The sequence below is a fragment of the Centroberyx gerrardi genome, chromosome 9 (assembly GCF_048128805.1).
Source record: "Centroberyx gerrardi isolate f3 chromosome 9, fCenGer3.hap1.cur.20231027, whole genome shotgun sequence".
NCBI lineage: Eukaryota > Metazoa > Chordata > Actinopteri > Beryciformes > Berycidae > Centroberyx > Centroberyx gerrardi.
Genome location: NC_136005.1, coordinates 15,013,720 through 15,034,636, shown reverse-complemented (window position 1 = coordinate 15,034,636; position 20,917 = coordinate 15,013,720). Strand labels below are relative to the sequence as shown.

General features: G+C 41.5%; 2 protein-coding genes and 1 pseudogene across 2 annotated transcripts; 1 reads left to right on the top strand and 2 right to left on the bottom strand.

The window, feature by feature from the left end:
• Nucleotides 1-258: 258 nt before the first annotated feature.
• LOC139926846 (cytochrome P450 2J4-like) lies at nucleotides 259-6,666 on the bottom strand. Its single transcript, XM_078285527.1, has 9 exons — nucleotides 6,357-6,666; nucleotides 3,481-3,646; nucleotides 3,225-3,377; nucleotides 2,988-3,148; nucleotides 2,590-2,766; nucleotides 2,352-2,493; nucleotides 869-1,056; nucleotides 590-731; nucleotides 259-484 (listed from the first exon to the last, which is right to left on the bottom strand). The coding sequence occupies exons 1-9, from the start codon at nucleotides 6,546-6,548 to the stop codon at nucleotides 309-311; spliced, it is 1,497 nt and encodes a 498-aa protein (XP_078141653.1). The 5' UTR covers nucleotides 6,549-6,666; the 3' UTR covers nucleotides 259-308.
• A 1,604-nt stretch (nucleotides 6,667-8,270) lies between these two features.
• On the bottom strand, nucleotides 8,271-12,685 carry LOC139926845 (cytochrome P450 2J2-like; annotated as a pseudogene).
• Nucleotides 12,686-13,177: 492 nt separating this feature from the next.
• On the top strand, nucleotides 13,178-20,780 carry LOC144539682 (cytochrome P450 2J2-like). The gene is made up of 9 exons (XM_078285562.1): nucleotides 13,178-13,456; nucleotides 14,516-14,678; nucleotides 14,962-15,111; nucleotides 16,198-16,358; nucleotides 17,219-17,395; nucleotides 17,584-17,722; nucleotides 17,921-18,108; nucleotides 19,174-19,315; nucleotides 20,025-20,780. The coding sequence occupies exons 1-9, from the start codon at nucleotides 13,256-13,258 to the stop codon at nucleotides 20,198-20,200; spliced, it is 1,497 nt and encodes a 498-aa protein (XP_078141688.1). The 5' UTR covers nucleotides 13,178-13,255; the 3' UTR covers nucleotides 20,201-20,780.
• The last annotated feature ends 137 nt before the right edge of the window (nucleotides 20,781-20,917 follow it).

Here is a 20,917-nt window from a genome sequence, read left to right as displayed (position 1 = left end):
TTGCTTCCTTGTGAGGACCCCAGGAAGGGAAAACTAGCTGTCATTAAATTGGCAGCGAATGGGGATCCTAATAAAAAACAAAGAGATACAAAACACAATACACTTGCTATGTAATTATTGGCCAAAGATGTGATAAAAGATGAGCTAGTAAAGAAATATTTTTGTAATTTCAGCAAGAGTTGAGCCTCTTTCCTGGATCATAATTACAAACTGTAGTTATGTGGTGGTTTTGCCACATAAGTTTTCTGTTACAGATCATTGGTTAGATTATTGATTAGATGAAAAGGGTTCAGTGAGATTTTGCATGGTCAGCGAGCCTTGGCATAGACCTTGAAGGGATAAGGTGTGCGTGTAATTCCAACGATCCCTTCTGTACTCAACTCTACTCCATCCAGAGTGGAGAAAGAGAACTTCTGGAATAAACTGACGAAAAACAGGAACAGCTCCATCTTGGCTAGGCCTTCTCCTAGACACACACGCTTCCCTGAAGAATACACACACAGATACACATGTAGGGATATAAGCTCAGGATCACATAACATTCCAGATTTATCAGAACAGGTTAACAATTAGGGATAAGTTAGTTTACCTGCAGAGAAAGGCAAGAACGCTTCTCTCCTCACAAACTTGCCCTCAGCATCCAGGAAGTGTGCAGGGTTGAAGGTGTCTGGAGTCTCCCATTCATTCTTGTCAAACAGCACAGAGGTCAGGTTGGTCATCAAGGACGTACCCTAAACACAACCCAGAGGTTAACACCAAGCAATGCTGCAACAACAACATTGGCTGACTTAATCCAAATTTTTTCCAAGAAACATGAACAAAACCAAGCCAGTTTAGACTTGAATGACTGAAATCTGAGTAGATGCACCTTGGGTATGAAGTAACCCCCCAGTGTTGTGTCCTTGGCGGCCATCCTGAGTGCGTTGAGAGGAACAATGTTTCCCATCCTCTGGATCTCATGGATGACAGCATCAGTGTAGGGCATGTTGGGTCTGTCGGCCATAGTGGGCTGGCGAGTCTGTCCAATCACTCTGTCTATCTCTGCCTGGACTTTCTCTAAGTAGTGAAATAGAAGGATTTAACCTAATAGCAATTGCGGAAAAAAGGTTCAGGATGGCAATTTGATCCCTTCAGCTGCTCTATCCCCTTTATAGGCCAAAGCGTTTCAGAGCAAGCCTCTTTGTCAGGGCACAATACATAAATGAAAGACTGTGCACATTAAGGAGTTGCTGATAAATCTACAACCGGATAGACCAGTGGTGAGCACAGCTGACGATCCTCTGCCTAAGAGGATCGTCAGCAGGAGCTGACAGGAGCAGGCACAGTCCGCTTCCCACACATCTGAGCCTACTCCCGTGGAACTGAGCACGGTTCCGAGGATGATATCCGATGTGATATCAGCCTCTACAAGCGCTTTTCTCAGGCGAGCCCCACAAGCTGCCGCTTTCATGGTGCCTACTTCTCTACTGAGGAGCTCCATTGGTGCTGGCCAGACCCCTAGTCCCTCTCCCACCATAACTCTGATGGTAGGCCCTAACCTCCATGCAGGCAGGCATCTATTGGCTGGACCATATGCTGGCTGTGGAGCCACCAGTTGCCTCTTTTATTGTCACTCCAGAGGAGGTCCTAAGGCCATGGCTCATTGAAGCCCAGATCAGACTCTTATTTATGCTTTTTCCTGGCCCCAGTGCCCAAGTACAGATGATGTCTTCACGAGATGGTATAATATTGCAGCTTGTATGGGCCACATCGGCAACTCGATGTCCCACCTTATGTTGATCTTTTATCTCGGAACTCAGAATCTTGGTGAGAAGATTCTGTAGGGACATGCCTCAGGATGATGGGGGCTTATATAGGGGGAGGGCATTGCTGGCCCACGTCATTAAGGGTCACACATGACCTTGTTGGTAATAACACTTGATCTGCACATGCGCGAGAGGGATAGCATCCAGTGTGAAGCACTGCCTCTGGCTCTCATCCAGAATTCATAGAACCGAAGTTACATCCGTAAATCTCGTTTGAATGTGCATGGTCTTTCATTTATGTATTATGAGCTGACGAAGTAGATTAATCTGAAACATGTGGTCCAATAAGGGTGATTAAAGGGTTCAAGTTGCTGTCCTGAACCTTTTTCATCCTTTTTCTATTAGCTTTGGCTATTGCTAGTTTCCTGGGTGGAGCACCCCTTCAGAGGCCCTTGGGGAAAAAAAAATGTGTAGGTTAAAACGCCTCACTACTTCAAGGATTCAAGTTTTAGAAAACCAAACAAGCAAAGGCTACGGACCCTCATCCTATAAAATATTTTTTGTTTACAATTTCACAGTGAGCTCAGGGTTTAGGATTTCACCTACTCTGGATATCGGGGTGCTTGATGAGGAAAACCAAGGCCCACTGCAAAGTGGTGGAGGTGGTCTCAGTTCCAGCCAGGAACAGATCGAGAGAGCACAGAGCCAGGTTGGCCTCATTGAAGCCCAGATCAGACTCTCCTTTGTGCTTTTCAGAAATGGAGAAAAGGTATACAGTAGAGAATTGAAGAGACAGAAAGGGCAACGATTGTACAGCATGTGTGCAGTGTAGTTGGTCACATACATTCTCCATTTCCATGAGGAAAGCATCAATGTAGTCCCGGGGATTGCTGGGGTCCAGGTCCTGCTTGTGTCTCTTTATATCCTGACTAAGAAAGTCTTCCAAGTGCTTTAAGTCGGTAAAGATTTTGTTGTGAGGACCTGGCAAGTGCTTCATCACTGCAGGGAATGCCTCATACATCTATTGGAAGAAAACAGTCAGTGAGGTTGGTTTCATTTATGACATTTGGTTTTACCTTAATAAATCTGTGTCCAGGGACAGTGTAGCGACTCATACTCTGCCTCTGAGACCACATGGCCCCCTGAGGATTGGCTCCCACCAGAGCTGCACCTCTTTTATTAGCCTCCTACCCTTCCTACTAAAGAAAAAAAATCTGAATTGAAAGGATATTGTTCTCTTACTTGACCCCATACGGAGCCCTGCAGCAGCATGGCTTCAGACAGATACTGTCGCATGATCTGGAAGTTGTGGTCGTTGTAGTCAAACCGTCTCCCCATCACCAACTGGCAAATTATGTTGGACACAGCATTGTTGAAGAGGCCTGCTGGGTTGAAAGGTTCACCTGGAGGAAAGGAGTCCATTATTTGATGCGATCATATCTATTGAATTATAACTTCCGAACAACTACTACCTCTTACCTTTCTCCTTCTCCATCTCTTCTTGTAGGTAGCGACTCTCCTTACAGATACACTGTTCCATGAGGCTTTTGCCCAGGCCGAAGCTACGTAAGGTAGACAAGGCAAAACGCCGCTGTCTCTTCCATGTTTCACCATTGGTTATGAACAGACCAGCTGTGGGCATGCCTGGAGAAGTAATACACAGTATAACGCTTAGGGGAACTCAATCCTGTACTGCATGAGAGAGGGAGAGGTAGGGAGGGAGAGAGATTTTCACCTGTGGATTCTAAGCAAACCCTATCAGCTATTGAACTGTATGGTCGATCCACAAAGTTCTCAGCCTGTGTCACTATGGCTTCCTTCACCATCTTGTACCCAGACAGAAACACCCTCTTATCCTTGCCAAGACGGACGCTGAACACATTTCCATAGACATCGGCGAGCTGTGGACATTAAACCAGAGAAGAGCCAACAGGTGAACCAGCAAACATTACTGCATTGTATGACAAAAAACAAACATTTCCTGAAGAAAATGTATGGGCTAGCAGCTGGAAGTGTGCTTGCTTCAGCATGAAAAGTTAGAGTTTAGCTCAGAAGTTATTTGTTTTCCCTTTGTGTTACAATTTGACCACCCCATGTCAGTATTCACCATTCGTTTCTATGGGACAAAAATTAAGAATAAATGTGAAATACCTTTAAAAATGCATAAAGAATATCCAAAGGTTGAATACATCATATCTCCTAAAGCACCTGAACAATTTAATAATAGTTAAATGAAACTTAAGCATAAGTCCAGGCAGGAAGACTATACTTCACTCAAATCCATTCCCTCTACCCCTTCTCCACCTCTTCCCACCTAATCAGTTAAGGCTACATCTCTTTGGTTCTACTTCATTCAAATTATCCTGTCATTAGTGTGCTTGCCGTAGGCAGAGCACACTCTTACTATCTTGCATACTTATTATTATTTTTATTCTTATTCTTCTTCCGGACAAAAGTTTAGCATGCATCTCCTCCTACAGTTTTTACAGTACATAGACATATTAAACATCAAAATGCGCGGCTCATTGAGGAATCGTGCGCTATTACTTTTCTAAAAGATCCGTCGTAAGCTCTTTGAGATATTAATGATTCAATGGCATTTTTAGACGCAATACACACCATTTGTAAAAGGATGAGAACCTGAGAACCGTGTGGACTCAATCACAGGATCACAGAGCCAGAAATGTAAGTTTGGTTTTGTCCTTGTTTCTCCGCGGAGATCGGGAGCCTCCCACTCAGTAGCTGAAGCTAAGGTAGAATCAGATCAGTATGGATGTATTTGGACTTTTATTCTGTATATTAAAAGTCTACAGCGGAGTTTTTAATGGCTGGCTTGATGCATTTGGGACAGACGGACCACGCTGCGGAGATCGGGACGTCTGGTTTCTCACACACAGTAGCTGAAGCTAACTGAAGCTACGGTACACACACAGAGTATGGTGGTTTCTGCGCGTCGGCCGACGCTTAACGGAGCTTCTCACGAGCTCAGTTTTGAAGCTAGAGCGGAGCTTTTTTTATTATCGGAAACTAGACATCCAGACGAATACGTAGGTACCAGCCATGTTATGTAACATAGCTCCAAAGTCGGCGAAGTTTTTGACAAAGGTAAATGGGCATGACTATTTTCAAACGGGTCCCTTGACCTCTCACATCAATATATCTGAATGGTCATTAGAACCGCAAGAGTCTTAGCTTTACAGCCATATCTGACATATGTCAGCTACATAGGGTATATGAGCTCCAGGGTACTAAAGACACAGTGTTCTGCATGCAGTGAAAAGATGTTATTCTCACCTTTTTTTCTTTCCCTATTTCTGCACACTGTGGTACCTAAACAGTCATGGAATTGTAGAAATTGGGTATGGCTACAAAGCTGAGACTCTTGTGAATCCAAAGAGCCCAATTGCATTCATGTGTGATTAAATATGGCCTCATAGTAACCATTTCAATGTGATGACAGCATTTTTTATAACTTGACCTTACTGTATAAAATGACATGAAATGAAATGGTCGAGCTCATTCATGTCAGTGCTTCGACACAGCCAGCAGATGGCGACAGAGACCATGAGTTCCCCACATGGGCTTTCTGTCAGCCTCGGCGCCGACTTTGTGATGCGTTTAGGATCCTTGGAAAGCTGGGAATCTGTAGTTTCGTTCGATACCAAACATGTTGCTGTGCAGTGATGAGAAAACGTAACTGGCTCTGTTTACTGAGTCTAGTCTGTCAAAATGCTAACAATTGCAATGTTGCACCGCTTAGCAAAGCTAGTGAACGCCAAGTCTAAGGGCAGGGGCATTGCAAGAGCGGCAAGCACACTTAAATTTTCTTTAGAAAATTTAGCCTTTTCTAGTTTGCTGCTTATTATCCAATCAGTTTAAATGAATTAATGAATAGATGAACTTTATTTATATAGTACCTTTCATGCACAGAATGCAGCTCAAAGTGCTTTACAATTCAGCAGCAAGTTTAAAAACACACACATGCACAAGGAAGGGGAAGAAAATAAAATAGCAATTATTATTAATAATTGCTATTAATAATATAGCATATAAAACTTTTTTTTTGGAAAGAAAGAGAAGACTGCATACAAAATAGAATGATAAATAAAGTTAATAAATAAAAGATTAGATAGGGAAAATAATTAAAGATTTAAAACAGACAACTGCTAGTTATAGGCTATAGTAAAAAGAAAAGTTTTGAGCTGTTTAAAACTGTTTAAAACTGTCCACTAATGACTGTCTAATATTTAAAGGTCGGGTGTTCCACATTTTCGGGGCGTAGTGGCTAAAGGCAGCATCTCCAAAACTCTTCAGAGGTGTTCCAGTTGTTGTTGCTGTTAATGGTCTTGACTTTAAGCTAAATGATAGTTATTATTTACTGGCCTTCTTGGAATAATGTCACAATAAAATGTAAATGTAAAAAAGAAAGTCTGAATAGCAAAATTGAAAAAAGAGAACCAGAAAAGATGAGACAGCAATTTGAAAAGTTAAATCTAAACTATAAAATTAAAGCATTTAGAAATTCCATTATGATTTTGAGTCTTTTATCCTTAATAGGTCTCATAGTTTACAAGTGTCCTAAGGTAAAACCTCTCTAGTTAAAAAGCTTACCTTTGTAAAGTAAATGTGAGGCTGTTTTGTGTCAACACTGAAGAAGTTCCCCACAAGGGGGAGAGCCAGCGGACCTGGAGGATAGTTTGGAGGATTCCTGTTTCTGAGGAAATCGGCGATCAGGAGGAACAACAAAATAAACAGCAGTATCGCCTTGAGGTCAAGCCCCAACAAAATGTTATAAAGCCACATGGTTAAGCAGAGCCAGACCAACAGCTGACCAGTGTGGAAAATGTCGCTCTTCCTGTTTTTCTGCTGTCGTTGTCGATGCACCTGTGGGTGGAAATGCTTGTTCACAGCTGATAATATAATACAGAATTGAATAGAAAAAAATAGAAAAATCAGAAACTAACTCTGAGTTCAAAGTCTGTGCAAAGGTGCTCAGAATCAATGCCACAGCCTTACATAACCAACTACAGACCACACCTACCTACCCGTTGATAAACAGGACTGGACATCGATCTCCTTCATATGACAGGACTGAGTAATGATATTTAAATACCTAAATAATTATTATTATGCTGAAACATAAACAACATGCTGAGCATCATTCATAAGCAGCGACATTCTCAGCACAGCAATATGAAAAAATGTGATTGGAAATGTATAAATGCAAGATAAAGATAAAACATTAACTATGTGATGTGAGACAGAGTTTGGATGTTAATCAATGTCAAAGTAAACAGTGTAAAATAAACATTGCAGAGTGCAGTTTGAGAGGAGCGTGGGAATGAAAGGAGCTTAACTGGTCCATTGTATGGAGTTGTATGGAAACATTTTGGTTTCCAAGACAAACAAAAAACGAACTATCTCTAAGAAAACAGAAAAAAAACCTCTCAGGGTAATAGTATGTAATCTGTCACAGATCTATTTTTGTTCAAATGGTGAAAGTCATTCATGTGTTATGAGGGATATTTTTCAAGATTATTTTCAAGTTTTTTTTTTTTATTATAAACTATTAAATGGAGAGTGACAAAAGAGATGGGGGAAAAAGAGAGGGGGAGTAACGTGACAAACATCAAGACATGGCTTCAAACACACAACATTGGTGGTAGTCTTCTTAGCCTGCAGAGCTAGTTACCCATCATTAAGCATCATTAAAGGGTGCAAAGTTTACAGGAGTGCCTACATATTTTGGTGCAAAGTATCATAGTACACAAAAAGCATCTGTAATTACTGCATAAAAACAAGATATGCTTTATTAGAGCACTTTAGTTTCATTGCAGATGTCATTCATTTAATGGAGGCTAATCCACGTTTACACAATCAATATAATGACTGGCAAATTCAACATTTTTCTTTCATAGTTTTTATACTTGTCAAAAGGTTGTCAAAAGGTTAAAAGGCTGTAGTATTTTCATTAGGTCCTTGTTGAACTGAACATCCCTGGCATGCCTGATATGGCCATTTTTCAGTGCAGTTGCATTGGAAGATTGCTTTTCCATTTCACATTTCTCTGCAGCTCAAATTGCATATGGAAGTGTTTCACTAGCTAGTAGAAAATTAATTTCCACTTCCCTGATTTCTTGATGAGGTAGTGGTTTCATTTTACAACATTAGTTTAAGTTTTACATAGTGTTTGTTGGACTTCTGTAGCATAGTTCTATTTCAGAGAAGTTTTCATGCTTATTGATAATTTGGTTCCTTGCCTAGCAAACATAAAACTAAACAAACAAACAAACAACTAACCCTACAAACAAAAATACAGATGGTAGCAGCAATGAACAGGTTATCACAATGTGACAAAGAAAGCATTGAGTTCCCTGACTGTCCCGCAAGGCATTTTGGGTATTAGATTCAGAATTGAATTAGATGATTTCAATTGGATGTCGTAATTTTACAGTCAGTTTAACTTTCTGTGCATTTTTTAAAAGTGATTAATGGTTAAAAACTTGGCCATTTTGGACCAATTCCTTAGTGCTTTGCAAACTAAGAAAAGGTATATCAATTTAATGTACTTGCCACATTTCGTGTCATTCATGATTAGAAGATTTTTCATGTTTTTTCAAAATCTTCAAAAATGTGTGGCATTTGGCAGATATTGTCTGGCAGATATTTCATGTTGGGCATGTCAAGATACACATCTGTACCACGAGAAGAGCTGGATAGGGCAAGAAGGTCACCGAGGCAGGGCTAGCATCTTGAACTCCTCAGGGGAATGGGTAAAGCCCATCACACCCTCCATGCTGGGCATTTCTCCAGGAACAGGGGAGATGGTGAAACGTTGGAGTAGAGCGGCAAAGAAAAGGAACAGCTCCATTCTGGCCAGGTGCTCCCCTATACACACACGCTTACCTGTGGAGAAAGAGTCAACAGTAGCTAAAGTTTAGCACTTTCTTAACCTAAATATGTGTTGCTATCAGTAACTATATGATTATTAATCTTACTGTGTCTTAGGGAGCAAGAAATTCTCATTTCTAAATGTGAACCCAAATCATTCTTGTAAACTGAATAGTATGAGAACTGTTGAAAATGAAGTAGAATGGGACGGACCTGCTGAAAATGGTAAGAAGGCTTCTCTTCTGCGGAACCGGCCCTCTGAATCCAAGAAGTGTTCAGGGTTAAAAGTATCTGGAGTCTCCCACTCATTCTTATCAAACAGCACAGATGAAAGGTTTGTCATAATAGCTGTGCCCTGGAAAAAGGGACATGAGATGCTTGTGATACCAGTTGTATGTTAATAATTTACTAATTTAATGTCTTGAAATTTAGCCAGCGGTGAGTCTTGCTAAAAGTCCTTTACCTTGGGTATGAAGTATCGCCCCAGCATAGTGTCTTTACTGGCCATTTTGGGGAATCCCAGAGGGACAATATTTCCCATTCTTTGAGTCTCATGGATGACAGCGTCAGTGTAGGGCATTCTGGGTCTGTCAGCCATCGTGGGCTGACGGGATTGTCCAATCACTCTGTCTATCTCTGCCTGGACCTTCTCTGTGTGATGAAACCAAGTCAGAACAGCGATGTGATTTCATAAACTGCAGCTCATTGGGCGTTTTACAGTTGAAATGCCACAAAAATGGGTATGCCAAAACACCCATAACCTATATGGGAAAGTTCAATTACTTAATACGGTTAATGAGGAGGATTTCACTCACCCTGTATCTCTGGGTAGTTCATCATGAACACCAGGGCCCAGCGTAAAGTGGTAGCAGCGGACTCTGTCCCAGCCTCAATCAGGTCGAGAGTGCATATCATCAGAGTCTCTGTGTTGAAGCCAGCCTGAGGATCCACCTTCCTCTGGCAATGAGACAGCAGAAAATAGTTATTTTATGTTATTATGCATTGTGCTGTGCTATTATCGGCTACTTTATGCATTAATCATGGATGGAATATGACATTTTACATGTAGAATTTGCCATTCCGATAGTAGCATTGTGAGCTGGATAGTGGACTTCCGTTCTGACAGATTTAATTTTATTACTGTAACTTCCCCCGGGGTTTTGTTCTTTCCCTACTCTTGTACATTTTATACACTAATGGTTGCAACAGCCAATATGTAGATAGACATTTTGTCAATTCTGTAATTTTAACCTCTTGAAGGAGGGGGAAAGTGGACATGGCCATGTTGTTGATGACTATGCCATGGCGTGATGAATTCTTCTGTGAGTTAAATGTTCTCCAAAATAAGGACAAAAAAAAAGAAAAGAAATGAACTCTTTGCTCTTTTAGCATAATAAAATAACAACCTTGTTTATCTGAGGTTTATTGAGCCTGTTTTAACCTTTGGTATTATAGCCTGATTGGGCAGCTGAAGCATTAGCCAAAGATCAGACTGGAGAACCTGATGAAAATATCCAGCAGGGTTTCTGAGCCAGGCAGAACTGATTGAAATCTTTCGAAAGGCATGTGGTGAGGAAGGCCAAAGCTATTTTCGACTGCCCTAATCGCCCTGTAGAGTACAGTTTAAGTGGATGCCCTCTGGGCGCCACTTTAGTGTCTAAACTCAACACTAAAAGAACCTCACTTCAATTAGTTTTCTTGTTTTGCACATGAAGTGATGTAGAGTTTTATGTTTTATGTATTGTTACATGTACAAGAAGTGTGTATTTTGCACTGATGAGTGGGCTTTTATTATTGCTTTCTATCAAGCTATTGACTCCTTGCCTGGTTTTATCAACTGATGTAGGTCCATATAGTATACTGTATGTTGTGGCATTTTGTTGTGTTTCAATTTCCTTTTATATTGTGCATTTTTATTGCATGTGTTTATGTGTTTTTACTGTAAACCCTGTATGCAAACCAAATTTCCCTTACAGGACAATAAAATTTGCATTGCATTGAATTGAATTGAACTTTGTTCCAGGGAGCTTTATATAAAATGTAGAAATATCTTACCTTCTCCATCTCTGCCAGGTATGTGTCTACATAATCACGGGGATCCTCTGGGTTCCACTCCTCCTGGTGCTTCTTTATTTGCTCCTGCAGGAAATCTGTGATCTTCTTGTAGTTGGAGTGGATGGTCTGGTGAGGTCCTGGCAGGTACTTCAGCAGGCCCGGAAAGGCATCGTAGAGCTGGTTAAGGGACGACTCTCAGATCAGTGGCAGGCCAATGGTGCAATGCGTTTTGTGATCGTAAAATAACGGCTGAGCTACGTTAATGGATGTTGAATTACCCACCTGAGCTCTAGCTGTTCCAGCGAGCAGAACAGCCTCATTGTCCAACCGCAGAAGGTTTTGAAAGCTTTCATCGCTGTAGTCAAAGCGATGTCCGAAGACCACAGAGCAGATGACATTACCCACAGCACTGTTGATGGTGTAGTCATCTATGAACTGATGATAGAAAATGTTTAGATATGATGGCAGTACACTGTTGACACCCTTGTGCATGGTGAAGTTATCACCAGTGAGTGATTTAATGAAATGTAACAAGGCCAGTGGTGTGGGGAGAAACTAACTGTTTTCCCACAGATTTTCCTTAAAATCTCCAGATAACAAGATGGATGTATTCAACAATTTGTACTAACAAGGGGGATGCTAACCCGATTCATCCCCTGCAAATCACCCCATGGTTATAACAAGTCTGTGCAGTATTTTTATATGAGCCTGCCAGGATTGTGTTGTTGGTGTTCTGCATTTATTCACAGAACCAGCAGACTAGTCCATATAATCTACTTGCCTTGCTCCTCTTTGAAGGCCTCACAAAGGAAGGTGCTTTCCAGTTCACTATGTTTCTCCAGCGACTTCTTGCCTTCTCCAAAGTAGTGCAGGTGGGTGTGGGCAAACTTCCTCTGCATCTTCCATAGGTAACCGTTGCTTAAAACTATGCCTGTGAGTACATTATTCAAACTATTATTAACAATGCAAATGGGGTCTCTGCAAAGATGGGATTGTTGCATATAGTCTGAATATAAACATGTGTTGTGCCTATTTATTCATTACAGCTATTATAGATTTTATACAACCTGCAATTACCTGTCTTGATCAGGAAAAAAAACAAGAAAAAGTGATGCCTCATGATGTATATCAACTATGACCAGATTGTCTCTTATGCTTGAACACAGCAAAAATAAAAAGGTTGTTTTAACAGCTTTACCCTGGAGAAAGGAGCATGATTCAAGAAAGATAGTTGTGATCTCACTCACTCACTCGCTCACTCACTCACTCATTCACTCACCAAGGCCTTTGAAGACAACATCAAAGAGAGGGACGATGGGTCGGTCAGCAAAGCTATCCAGCTGGTTGACCAGGGCCTCTTTGACCATCTTGAATCCCGAAATAAACACCATCCTATTACCGCCTCTCCTCAAGCTGAACACTGGGCCATACTCCTCAGCGAGCTGGATGGGGAGCCATGATATCAATAAGATTGTATTACAAAACAGGAAATGTTTGACAATAAGTGACGACCTGAGCATTTTTGAATCTTCAAATGTCAGCATAATAGATGGCATAGAAATAAAGGCTATTTTTGTAAATTGTAACACTTGAAATTTAACAGCTTGAAATTTAATGTTGAATTGAGTAAAATACATGAATACTGATTGATATCCAATTAGCACGTGGTGAGAAACCAGTCCTTTGAACTGCAATTTGTTGTGTGAACGAATGAATGTTGGTTTAGTTTCTGTTTAGAAAAAAACCTAAATTCGGTAGGCCAAAGTGTTATTGTTCATCTGACCTTGTCCATGGTTTTGAAGTCTACTCCAGTGAAGACATTCCCTAGAAAAGGCACAGCCCAGGGTCCAGGTGGAAAGTTGTTTGGTGCCCAGTGTCTGACCACATCAGTCACCAGTAACGCCACAAAGATGAACACCAGCCAACCTGTAAGGTCCATACACTCAAACAATCTCTGTAAAATCATGATGATAATCTTGCAAAAGCCCTCTGGCAAAATCACAGTCTGAATGCTGTGGTGATCATGCAGAGACGTGATACCCCACTTGGTGGTCTTCTTCTTCAAAAGCTTTGTGAGAAGAGTGGAGGAGCCTGAATAGCAGGCTTCAAAAAACAAATGTTATGTAACACTACTGGCCTCTCAGCTCTGTCGGGGAAAGTGGAAAACAAAGGTGGAACTTGAACTCTTCCAGTTAGCAAATCTTTAACCATGTAATGTACATTTTAGGCATATTTGATTTTTGAAGATTTTGACTTGTAGATGGAAAATACTGAGCTAGTATATTACTCCAGTGTTTACAAACGCTACAAATGTAAGCAAACTTTTTACAACCTCAAAATACATCAATTTAGCTGTCACATCAGTCCCAGTATCAAAAGCTCAGGCAATATATATTTCATTAATCAAAGGTAGTCTGGTAGGTGACTACACACGCACGCGCGCACGCGCGCACACACACACCCCATTTCCGCCTTCTTAACAAATTCACCAGTTGAGTCGAGCAGCACTCGTACTAGAATCGCTTAACAAACATTTTACGTGTCCTGCTCCTGAAAAATACCAAATGGAAACGTTATATGACGTAATAGCCCTGGGATGGATGGACGGGAGGAGTGTTTTGATATTTGTGTGTGTTTTCTTGTTGTTTGCTGATGTTTTGAAGAACAGAGCCCCGAGAAACTTTCCTCCTGGACCATGGTCTCTTCCTCTGATTGGTGACCTTCATCGCATCAAACCCAGCGAAATACACCTGGAGTTAACCAAGGTACGAGTGGGCAGGCATGCGTTACAACAGTTATAAAACAGATAGTTTCAGCAGGGCCGTGTACTGGTATATGCCAGTGGTCAGTGACATCCGCTGTCCGTGTAGTAAGATATGTTGCTCAGTGCGACAGGCTACCACATGCCCACTATAAACTCACTGAGTAGCTGCCATAGATACGCTAAGTCCCTGTAGTAATACAAGCCCATAGAAATATTACTTGATTTTGCGTTGTTTTAGGCTGTATCTTTGGCTTCTGCTCTTTAGTTTATTATCTGCCTTGTCAGCTCTGTGCCTAGAAATGAATAACCTAAATAGACATGCCTGTATTAGCTCCTTATTTTTTTATTTTTTTTAATCTCACCTACGAAAATGTGTTATTTGTGTTCAAATAAATTCTACCATATTTGAACCACCCCTATCTATGCCTACTGCCACCACTGATCATACAACCTCATTGCACCTACATTCAGGCTTACAACATCTCTCTGAATATTTCCAACCTCACCGTTAATTTTAACAGCAACGAGCTACAGGGACAGCTAACCCATTAGTAAAATCTGCCAACCATCCCGGGATTATGGGACAATTCTCCCCCACTCAGAGGTCCAGAAAGTGCATTGTATGAACAGCAACAGGCATACCCATGAAACAAGTATACCAAGAATTGAGGATATTGTGTGACTACCCAATTCTGCTGCCATCATATGGTAAAAGAAAACTTGTGTCATTATGATTTCCTTAAATTGAGCCCTACCTGGTGTTTTTTTATCTTCAACCAGAGCCACATGGCTGTTTATTTTGGCTGCTTCATAATTGGTCTTAATAAATCAAACAAATCCCAAAGACTACACCAGTGGTGGATTTGGCAATAAATGCATGGCACCCAACATTCATGGAGTATAACCCGAATTTCCAGCTTTTATAGTTAACCTTGGCGTCATACTATCTAACATTATTCCTTTCATATTCCTCATCGATCACATTTTCCTAGTGAGCTCTACAATGTGAACAGGCCGCTCAATGTTGGACCACAATACCAATCTGCTGTTTCTCTCTCAGTTTGCAGAGAAATATGGAAACATTTTCAGCCTTCGACTCTTTGGTGGAAGGATTGTGGTAATCAACGGGTACAAGCTTGTGAGAGAAGCCTTGGTCGAAAGAGGGGAGGATTACACAGATCGCCCTGTCATCCCGCTGTTTCATGACACGTTTGGGAATAAAGGTAGTGTGTGTTGCATTTTGTTTGAAAAAGTTGCTTGTGATTGTACCTAAGTCTACTCAAGACAGTAGTATCAGATAGGACCCACAAATAAATAATGTGTCTAGCATTGATTTTAAATACAATTTAAAATATATTGGAAAACATTGCCTTTGAGACCATCTCAAGAGTACTGTTTTATATTAACACCTCTTTCGTGCAATGAAAAGGGATGAAAAACCTAAACACTGTTGCTTTCAGTCAGTTCCAGTTGCTTTCAGTCTACGCTGTTTTATGTTCCCAACAGGTTTGTTGCTATCAAATGGCTATCAGTGGAAGCAGCAGCGGAGATTTGCTCTCCATACACTCAGGAACTTTGGTGTGGGCAAGAAGACCCTCGAACCATCCATCCAGCAGGAGTGCCACTATCTGAATGAGGCCTTTGCCCATCAGCAAGGTATTACGCAAATCTTAATTACTTTTTAACAAGCAACAACTCATTAGTTCTTCTTAACCAGCTACAGGGCAATATGTGTGTATTACCTGGATATGTGATTGACCCCAAGCCACCCATAGTTGGGCCTCCCAAAGTATCCATCCCTCTAAATGCTTTCATGATCTATTTTGATGCAATATGATAGAAAGCATATTAACAAGCACCATGACGATAAATGACCTACGAAACTACAGGTAGGTGCCAGAGTAAAGGAATCACCAGCATAAAGAGTCTTAACATGGCGCTGGGCCAACATGGGCTACCAGAACAACTTCAGTGCACTGGCTTGGCATAGATTTTTAAAATGTGTGGAACTAAATTGGACAGATAAAAAAACATTCCTCCTCAAGAAATTCTATGATTTGGTGATTAATATGGATGATTTGGTTTTAATAATGTGGTGGAATACACTGCCTCAGGTAATGCTTTAGAATCTGTGCTAAGGCATGTACCATGTAACCATCCTGGGTTTGAATCCGGTCTGGGACCTTTGTCACATGTCATCCCCTTCTCTATCTCCTAATCTTTCCTGCCTATCTACTGTCAACTATCCAAAAAAAAGGCAAAATGCACAAAATGTAGCTTGGGAGTATGTAATTCTCTCCACAGTTGCGCCTAGTTGATGATCTCTTTCCCTCCAATTTGCCAACATCACTTGAACCTGGTCCTTGTCAAACATCAGCAAGTTGAGCATTCTCTAACAGTCACCCCTCTCTCAAATTCACTGAAATCTCTTCTTTGAGCTGTGGTAGTCAAAATATTGGACAATTGGGTCTGCCCAGCATTTTTACACATGACTCTAAGCAATGGCATGTTAATTGTTGATTATCTGAGGAACCACATCTGTGTTAGAATTCAAGTGTATACTTCATTTTGGCAGTTAACTGTATTATGTATTTGCTATATCTACTTATCAACTAATTACCCATAATCAATATCCAATAGTGCTTTTCCTTGCTTTCTGCCCATCATACATTTTACGTTTTGACGATTGGCTTGGCCCTATGTTTCACAATGTTTCTTTCGCATTATCTCTTCATTTTTCAGGTGAGCCCTTCAATGCCCAGCTGCTGGTGAACAATGCTGTATCCAACGTAATCTGCTGCTTGGTGTTTGGGGATCGTTTTGAGTACAGTGACAAGCAGTACCAGTCTATCCTTCAGGACTTCAATGAGTTGGTGTACTTAGAGGGAGGTACATGGGCACAGGTGAGCCTCTAAGTTACACGGAAGGACAGGCATTATGAGGATTTTTAAAGTGAATTTAATTATAATATTTTGGTGTGCAGAGTGGTCTGTGGGAAGGTAATGGTTCTTAGATTGTATGATAGTGTCAGATGGGCAGTGCCGAAGAAGGACTAGTGCTGACTCCTGAACATCTGGCTGGGCCTGCGCTATCCAGACCTCAGCACTGTCAGACCTGGCGGTTGAGGGAAGATGGCTGATAACTGCTGGGTGGCGGCTTGCCCACTGGTGCAGCTCAAAATCCCGTCCTGCCAGGAGTGCTTGCAGCTTGTCTACCAGGGTCCTTGCTTCCTCTTCTGATGACTCTGTAGTAGGTTGTCCACATACGAGTTGAGAACTGACTCTCGCAGAGAGAGAGAGAGAGGCAGCCACTTCAATGGCACAACAGAATCAACCTGAAATACTTAACATGTTTGTGTAATTTGAACACATGTAAATTCCTCAACACACAACATTTAACCAGAAATACTTCACTTAGAGATGGGCTGGGTGGACTGACAGACATTATCCGAGAGGTTGACTTTACGAACTTTACGAACATGGTCCATTTTCCATTCAGTGTGACAGTATAGGAATTAGGCTACTGAATATAGGCAACTATTTTGTCTGCCACCAGTTAGTGATGTCAGAGTTCTTCATCACAAATCTGTCACAAGTCTGTGGCTTAAGGCTATGTTGAACCTGATCATCCTGTGCCCTAAAAGAATTGATGGAACGAATGAGTGGACAGCAGCTACATGATATGAATCTATCTGTGAAAGACAACTTTTCCCAGGCTAAGATGGCAGACTATCTGTCTGGGTAACTGTGTGTTTGCTCTGTAGATTTACAACATGCTGCCCTGGCTGATGAAGTGGCTCCCTGGACCTCACCAGAGGATATTCGTTCTGATGGATAAGCTGATTGCCTTTGTGAAAATTAGGATCAAAGAACACAGAGAAGACTATGACCCCTCATCGCCAAGAGACTACATTGACTGCTTCCTCTCAGAAATGGGAGAGGTGTGTGTGTGTGTGTATTTGCAAGCGTGTGTGTGTGTGCGTGTGTTTGCATGTGTGTAAGGAAATTTTGTTTGGTTGTATTGGGCTTAAAATTGTGTTTGTTTGTCCTCTCTGCATTTTCTAATGAAATGGCTATGAATGTTGACAAGCCACTGATTCTTGCAGTTGCTTTGTTGTGTTGTCAGTAGAAGGAGGATCCAGATTCTGGGTTTGATCTGGAGAGTTTGTCTTTTTGCACCCTGGACCTGTTCGGCGCTGGAAGTGAGACCACAACCACTACTCTACACTGGGGACTGCTATACATGATCTATTACCCACACATACAAGGTGTGTTTGCGTATGTATGTGTGTGTGTGTGTGTGTTTGTGTTAGGGAGAGAGTGAGAGAGTGAGTGTAGGGTGGGTGGCAGGTTCTGTGTTGCTTGCATTCTTCAAGGGTGTGTGGCTTTCATTGGCATAATTTTCTCAGCAGCCATGTACGAGGGACACCAAATCAGACATTGTTTCCTGTTCTTTCTATGTGCAGAGAGGGTCCAGGCTGAGATCGATACTGTAGTTGGTTCATCCAGGCAACCCTCTGTGACCGACAGAGAAAACATGCCCTATACTGACGCAGTCATCCATGAGATCCAGAGAATGGGAAACATCTTGCCCTTGAATTTGGCCCATATGGCAACCAAGAACACCACGCTGGGCAAGTACACTATCCCAAAGGTACATGATGCACATGTGAGAAGGAATTGCTGTATGTGACAAGGATTGTCGTCAAGGACACTGGAGAGTTAGCAGGCGATCACACTGAGAAACGTCGCTACAGGCGCAGCCGCGTCAAAAACACCTAGGCAGACCGCTGTCGGGCAAAACAGCTTGGTGCGCCTGTGGAGCAGGGCTGTGTGTGCGACCGGGTTAAAGGCCGCTAATATCAGCTTTTCATCTGTGTTTGCCAGTGTCCCACCGTTCCCACCACATCAAACCGCATCAAAACAGGAAGGAAGCCCGCCTTCTGCTTGATTTGATTGGCTGCCTGGCCCAAATGTGACATTGACGAGCGGTGCGACTCCGCGCCTTGCGCTGAAAAGTCGAGAATATTTTAACTTTTATGTGCGCCTAAAAATCGCCAGAAAAACGCGACGCGTGTCGCAAGAGAAGAGCGCGCCCTAGGCGCGCCGTACCATAGGAAAACAATGGTTTTGGTGGCGACGCGTTTCTAGCGACGCTTCTCGGTGTGATCGTCCCCTTAGTTCTCTTTTTTGCCCATAGTTCATTAGGCACCAAATGACAACCCAACACAACATAAATTAGACACCACCAGTGGGTAAGTCTCTCTTCAACCCCTCCAGTGTTGAATCAACAGTCTCTGAATAAATGTTCCCTTCGTGGGTAGAGTCCATCAGTCTGCAGCCTTTTCAGGTCAGGCATACAGACACGCTCCCCTGCTTCAGTCCATGGGCTCCTCTCACATGTAGACCAGAGATTTTCTGTCTTGCAGCTACTGAGAGAGACATACAAATGGGAAAAAGATAATTTGGTGCTAATGTGCCTTGTTGGCCAGCTGGGCCACTCCTGACTCTCTGACTCCCAGCCGGCACTCGATCCCAGCCCCGCCTGCCACACTGTAAAATATATTGTGTAAACCACCTTGTCATGCTTGTTGTGTCGTTTGTTTATTTCTCCCTTGTTTTAATTAGTTTTGTTTGTGAAACAGTTTATGACAAACTTGTTTTGTAAACAGCAAAAGGTTGATTTGATTTGCTTTCTTGATTAATGCTCTAAACTCAGGGCACCATGATCCTGCCCACGCTGCACTCAGTTCTACATGATGAGTCTGTGTGGGAGACTCCACACTCTTTCAACCCTCAACACTTCCTGGACCAGGATGGCAAATTTAGGAAGAGAGAGGCCTTCCTTCCTTTTTCAGCCGGTCAGTAGTTACAACCAAAAATCAATTACATGCTGTTTTAACCAAGTGATAATAATAAAAAACATTTTTTATAATAATTGTTTTACTAATTTCAGTTCTATGGTGGATCCTTACTCTTAAAACCCCTTGCACTCTGAGTTTCCCCTAAATTTCACCTTAAGTAGCTTCAAAGTTGGAACAAATTTTTTTTCCATACTGTATGACAATGTCACGGACATATTCTGCATCTGCTTGTTCCAACGCTTCATTGAAGCTGTAGCACGCTTATATTGAGTGAAATATTAAAACCCAAGATGCCATTTTGGCTGCATCATTACATCAAATGGAAAAAATCTAGATGTTTTGTGCACCATGTTATACATATTTCCTTGTAATTCAGTAATTCAGGTATCTTTGGAAACCTTGGGATCTTGGCTAGAATTTAAAATAAAGTTCTGTGGGTTTGAACAAAGCTTGGCCACAAATCATACATTTATAATGATGGTCCATTTTGTAGTTTTTTTTCAGCTACTTATTTAGTCTGTATCTGGAGTTTTGTTTCCCCCCCATTATTTAGTAACAAAGAAACACTAGTAATTGATAAGGCTTTGCTTTTGTAGATGGGAAGTGAGGGGATTAATGCCCACATCCTATCCTTATGTGCTGCAGCGATCTACTGTGGATCCCATTGAAACATTTGTGAATCATACTGAGTATTATGTCTTCCCAGGTAAGCGTGCATGTCCTGGGGAACCACTGGCCAGGATGGAGTTATTCCTCTTCTTCACCTCCCTCCTTCAGAGGTTCTCATTCTCTGCACCCACTGGAGAGGAGCCCAGTCTGGACTTCAAGTTGGGAGCCACTCACTGTCCCAAACCTTACCGCCTCTGTGCCATACCAAGATAAACCACTCACTGTCTCTGACCTGCTCTACCCCCATACTTAATAAAGAAATAAGAGAAATGGTGCTGCAGAACCTTGAGCAGCATAAACTTTCAAAATCGGAAATTTTCTTTTTATTGCCCAAGGCCGAGTGGCACTGTGCTTTATTATGATAAATCATCTAAATCATCAAATCTTTACGAAAAATGTTATCAACATTCTAAATTGTATGTCTTCCTTCTGTGTACTCAAATACAGAAGGTGTTTTCCACATCAGTTACCTCTATGTTATACCTTAAAAACATCTACTGTAATCTGTATCACCATGTTGTTTTATAATAATAATATAATAATGTTTTTATAATGTCCTATAGTATAAGCAAAACATAATTTGGAAACATTTTATTCTCAATAAGCCTGTCCAATAAACCGGCATATTATACTTGTAAATATGTAATAACATCCTTGAAACAAAAGATTATGTCAACCTTTTTTTAAGAATTATGAGAGAACCAAATTCTTAATACACTTCACATTGTATAGTAGATTTGTCAGACTCGTTCAGGCCAAAATCCAACTTGTACTTGAGTGTGTAAATAAATGATCCTGAGGTTCATTTCCTGCTCATTCTTTATCATAGTCTGATAATAATGGAAGAATTTTACTACTTCACTGCATTAGATTCAATAGTAGGCCTTCAAGTCTTCCAGTAAGGTTGTGCATGAGTGTATGTGTGTGTGT

What these genes read in the sequence shown, in the direction of transcription:
- LOC139926846 (XM_078285527.1), bottom strand. Translation starts at nt 6,548, where the DNA reads ATGTGGCTTTATAACATTTTGTTGGGGCTTGACCTCAAGGCGATACTG. An exon ending in AGAGATGGAGAAGGAGAAAG is followed by an intron (nt 3,149 to 3,224) that starts GTAAGAGGTAGT and finishes CCTTTCCTCCAG; the next exon opens with GTGAACCTTTCAACCCAGCA. An exon ending in GGGGTTACTTCATACCCAAG is followed by an intron (nt 732 to 868) that starts GTGCATCTACTC and finishes GGTTGTGTTTAG; the next exon opens with GGTACGTCCTTGATGACCAA.
- LOC144539682 (XM_078285562.1), top strand. Translation starts at nt 13,256, where the DNA reads ATGGAAACGTTATATGACGTAATAGCCCTGGGATGGATGGACGGGAGG. An exon ending in AGGGAGGTACATGGGCACAG is followed by an intron (nt 16,359 to 17,218) that starts GTGAGCCTCTAA and finishes TTTGCTCTGTAG; the next exon opens with ATTTACAACATGCTGCCCTG. An exon ending in CTTCCTTCCTTTTTCAGCCG is followed by an intron (nt 19,316 to 20,024) that starts GTCAGTAGTTAC and finishes ATGTCTTCCCAG; the next exon opens with GTAAGCGTGCATGTCCTGGG.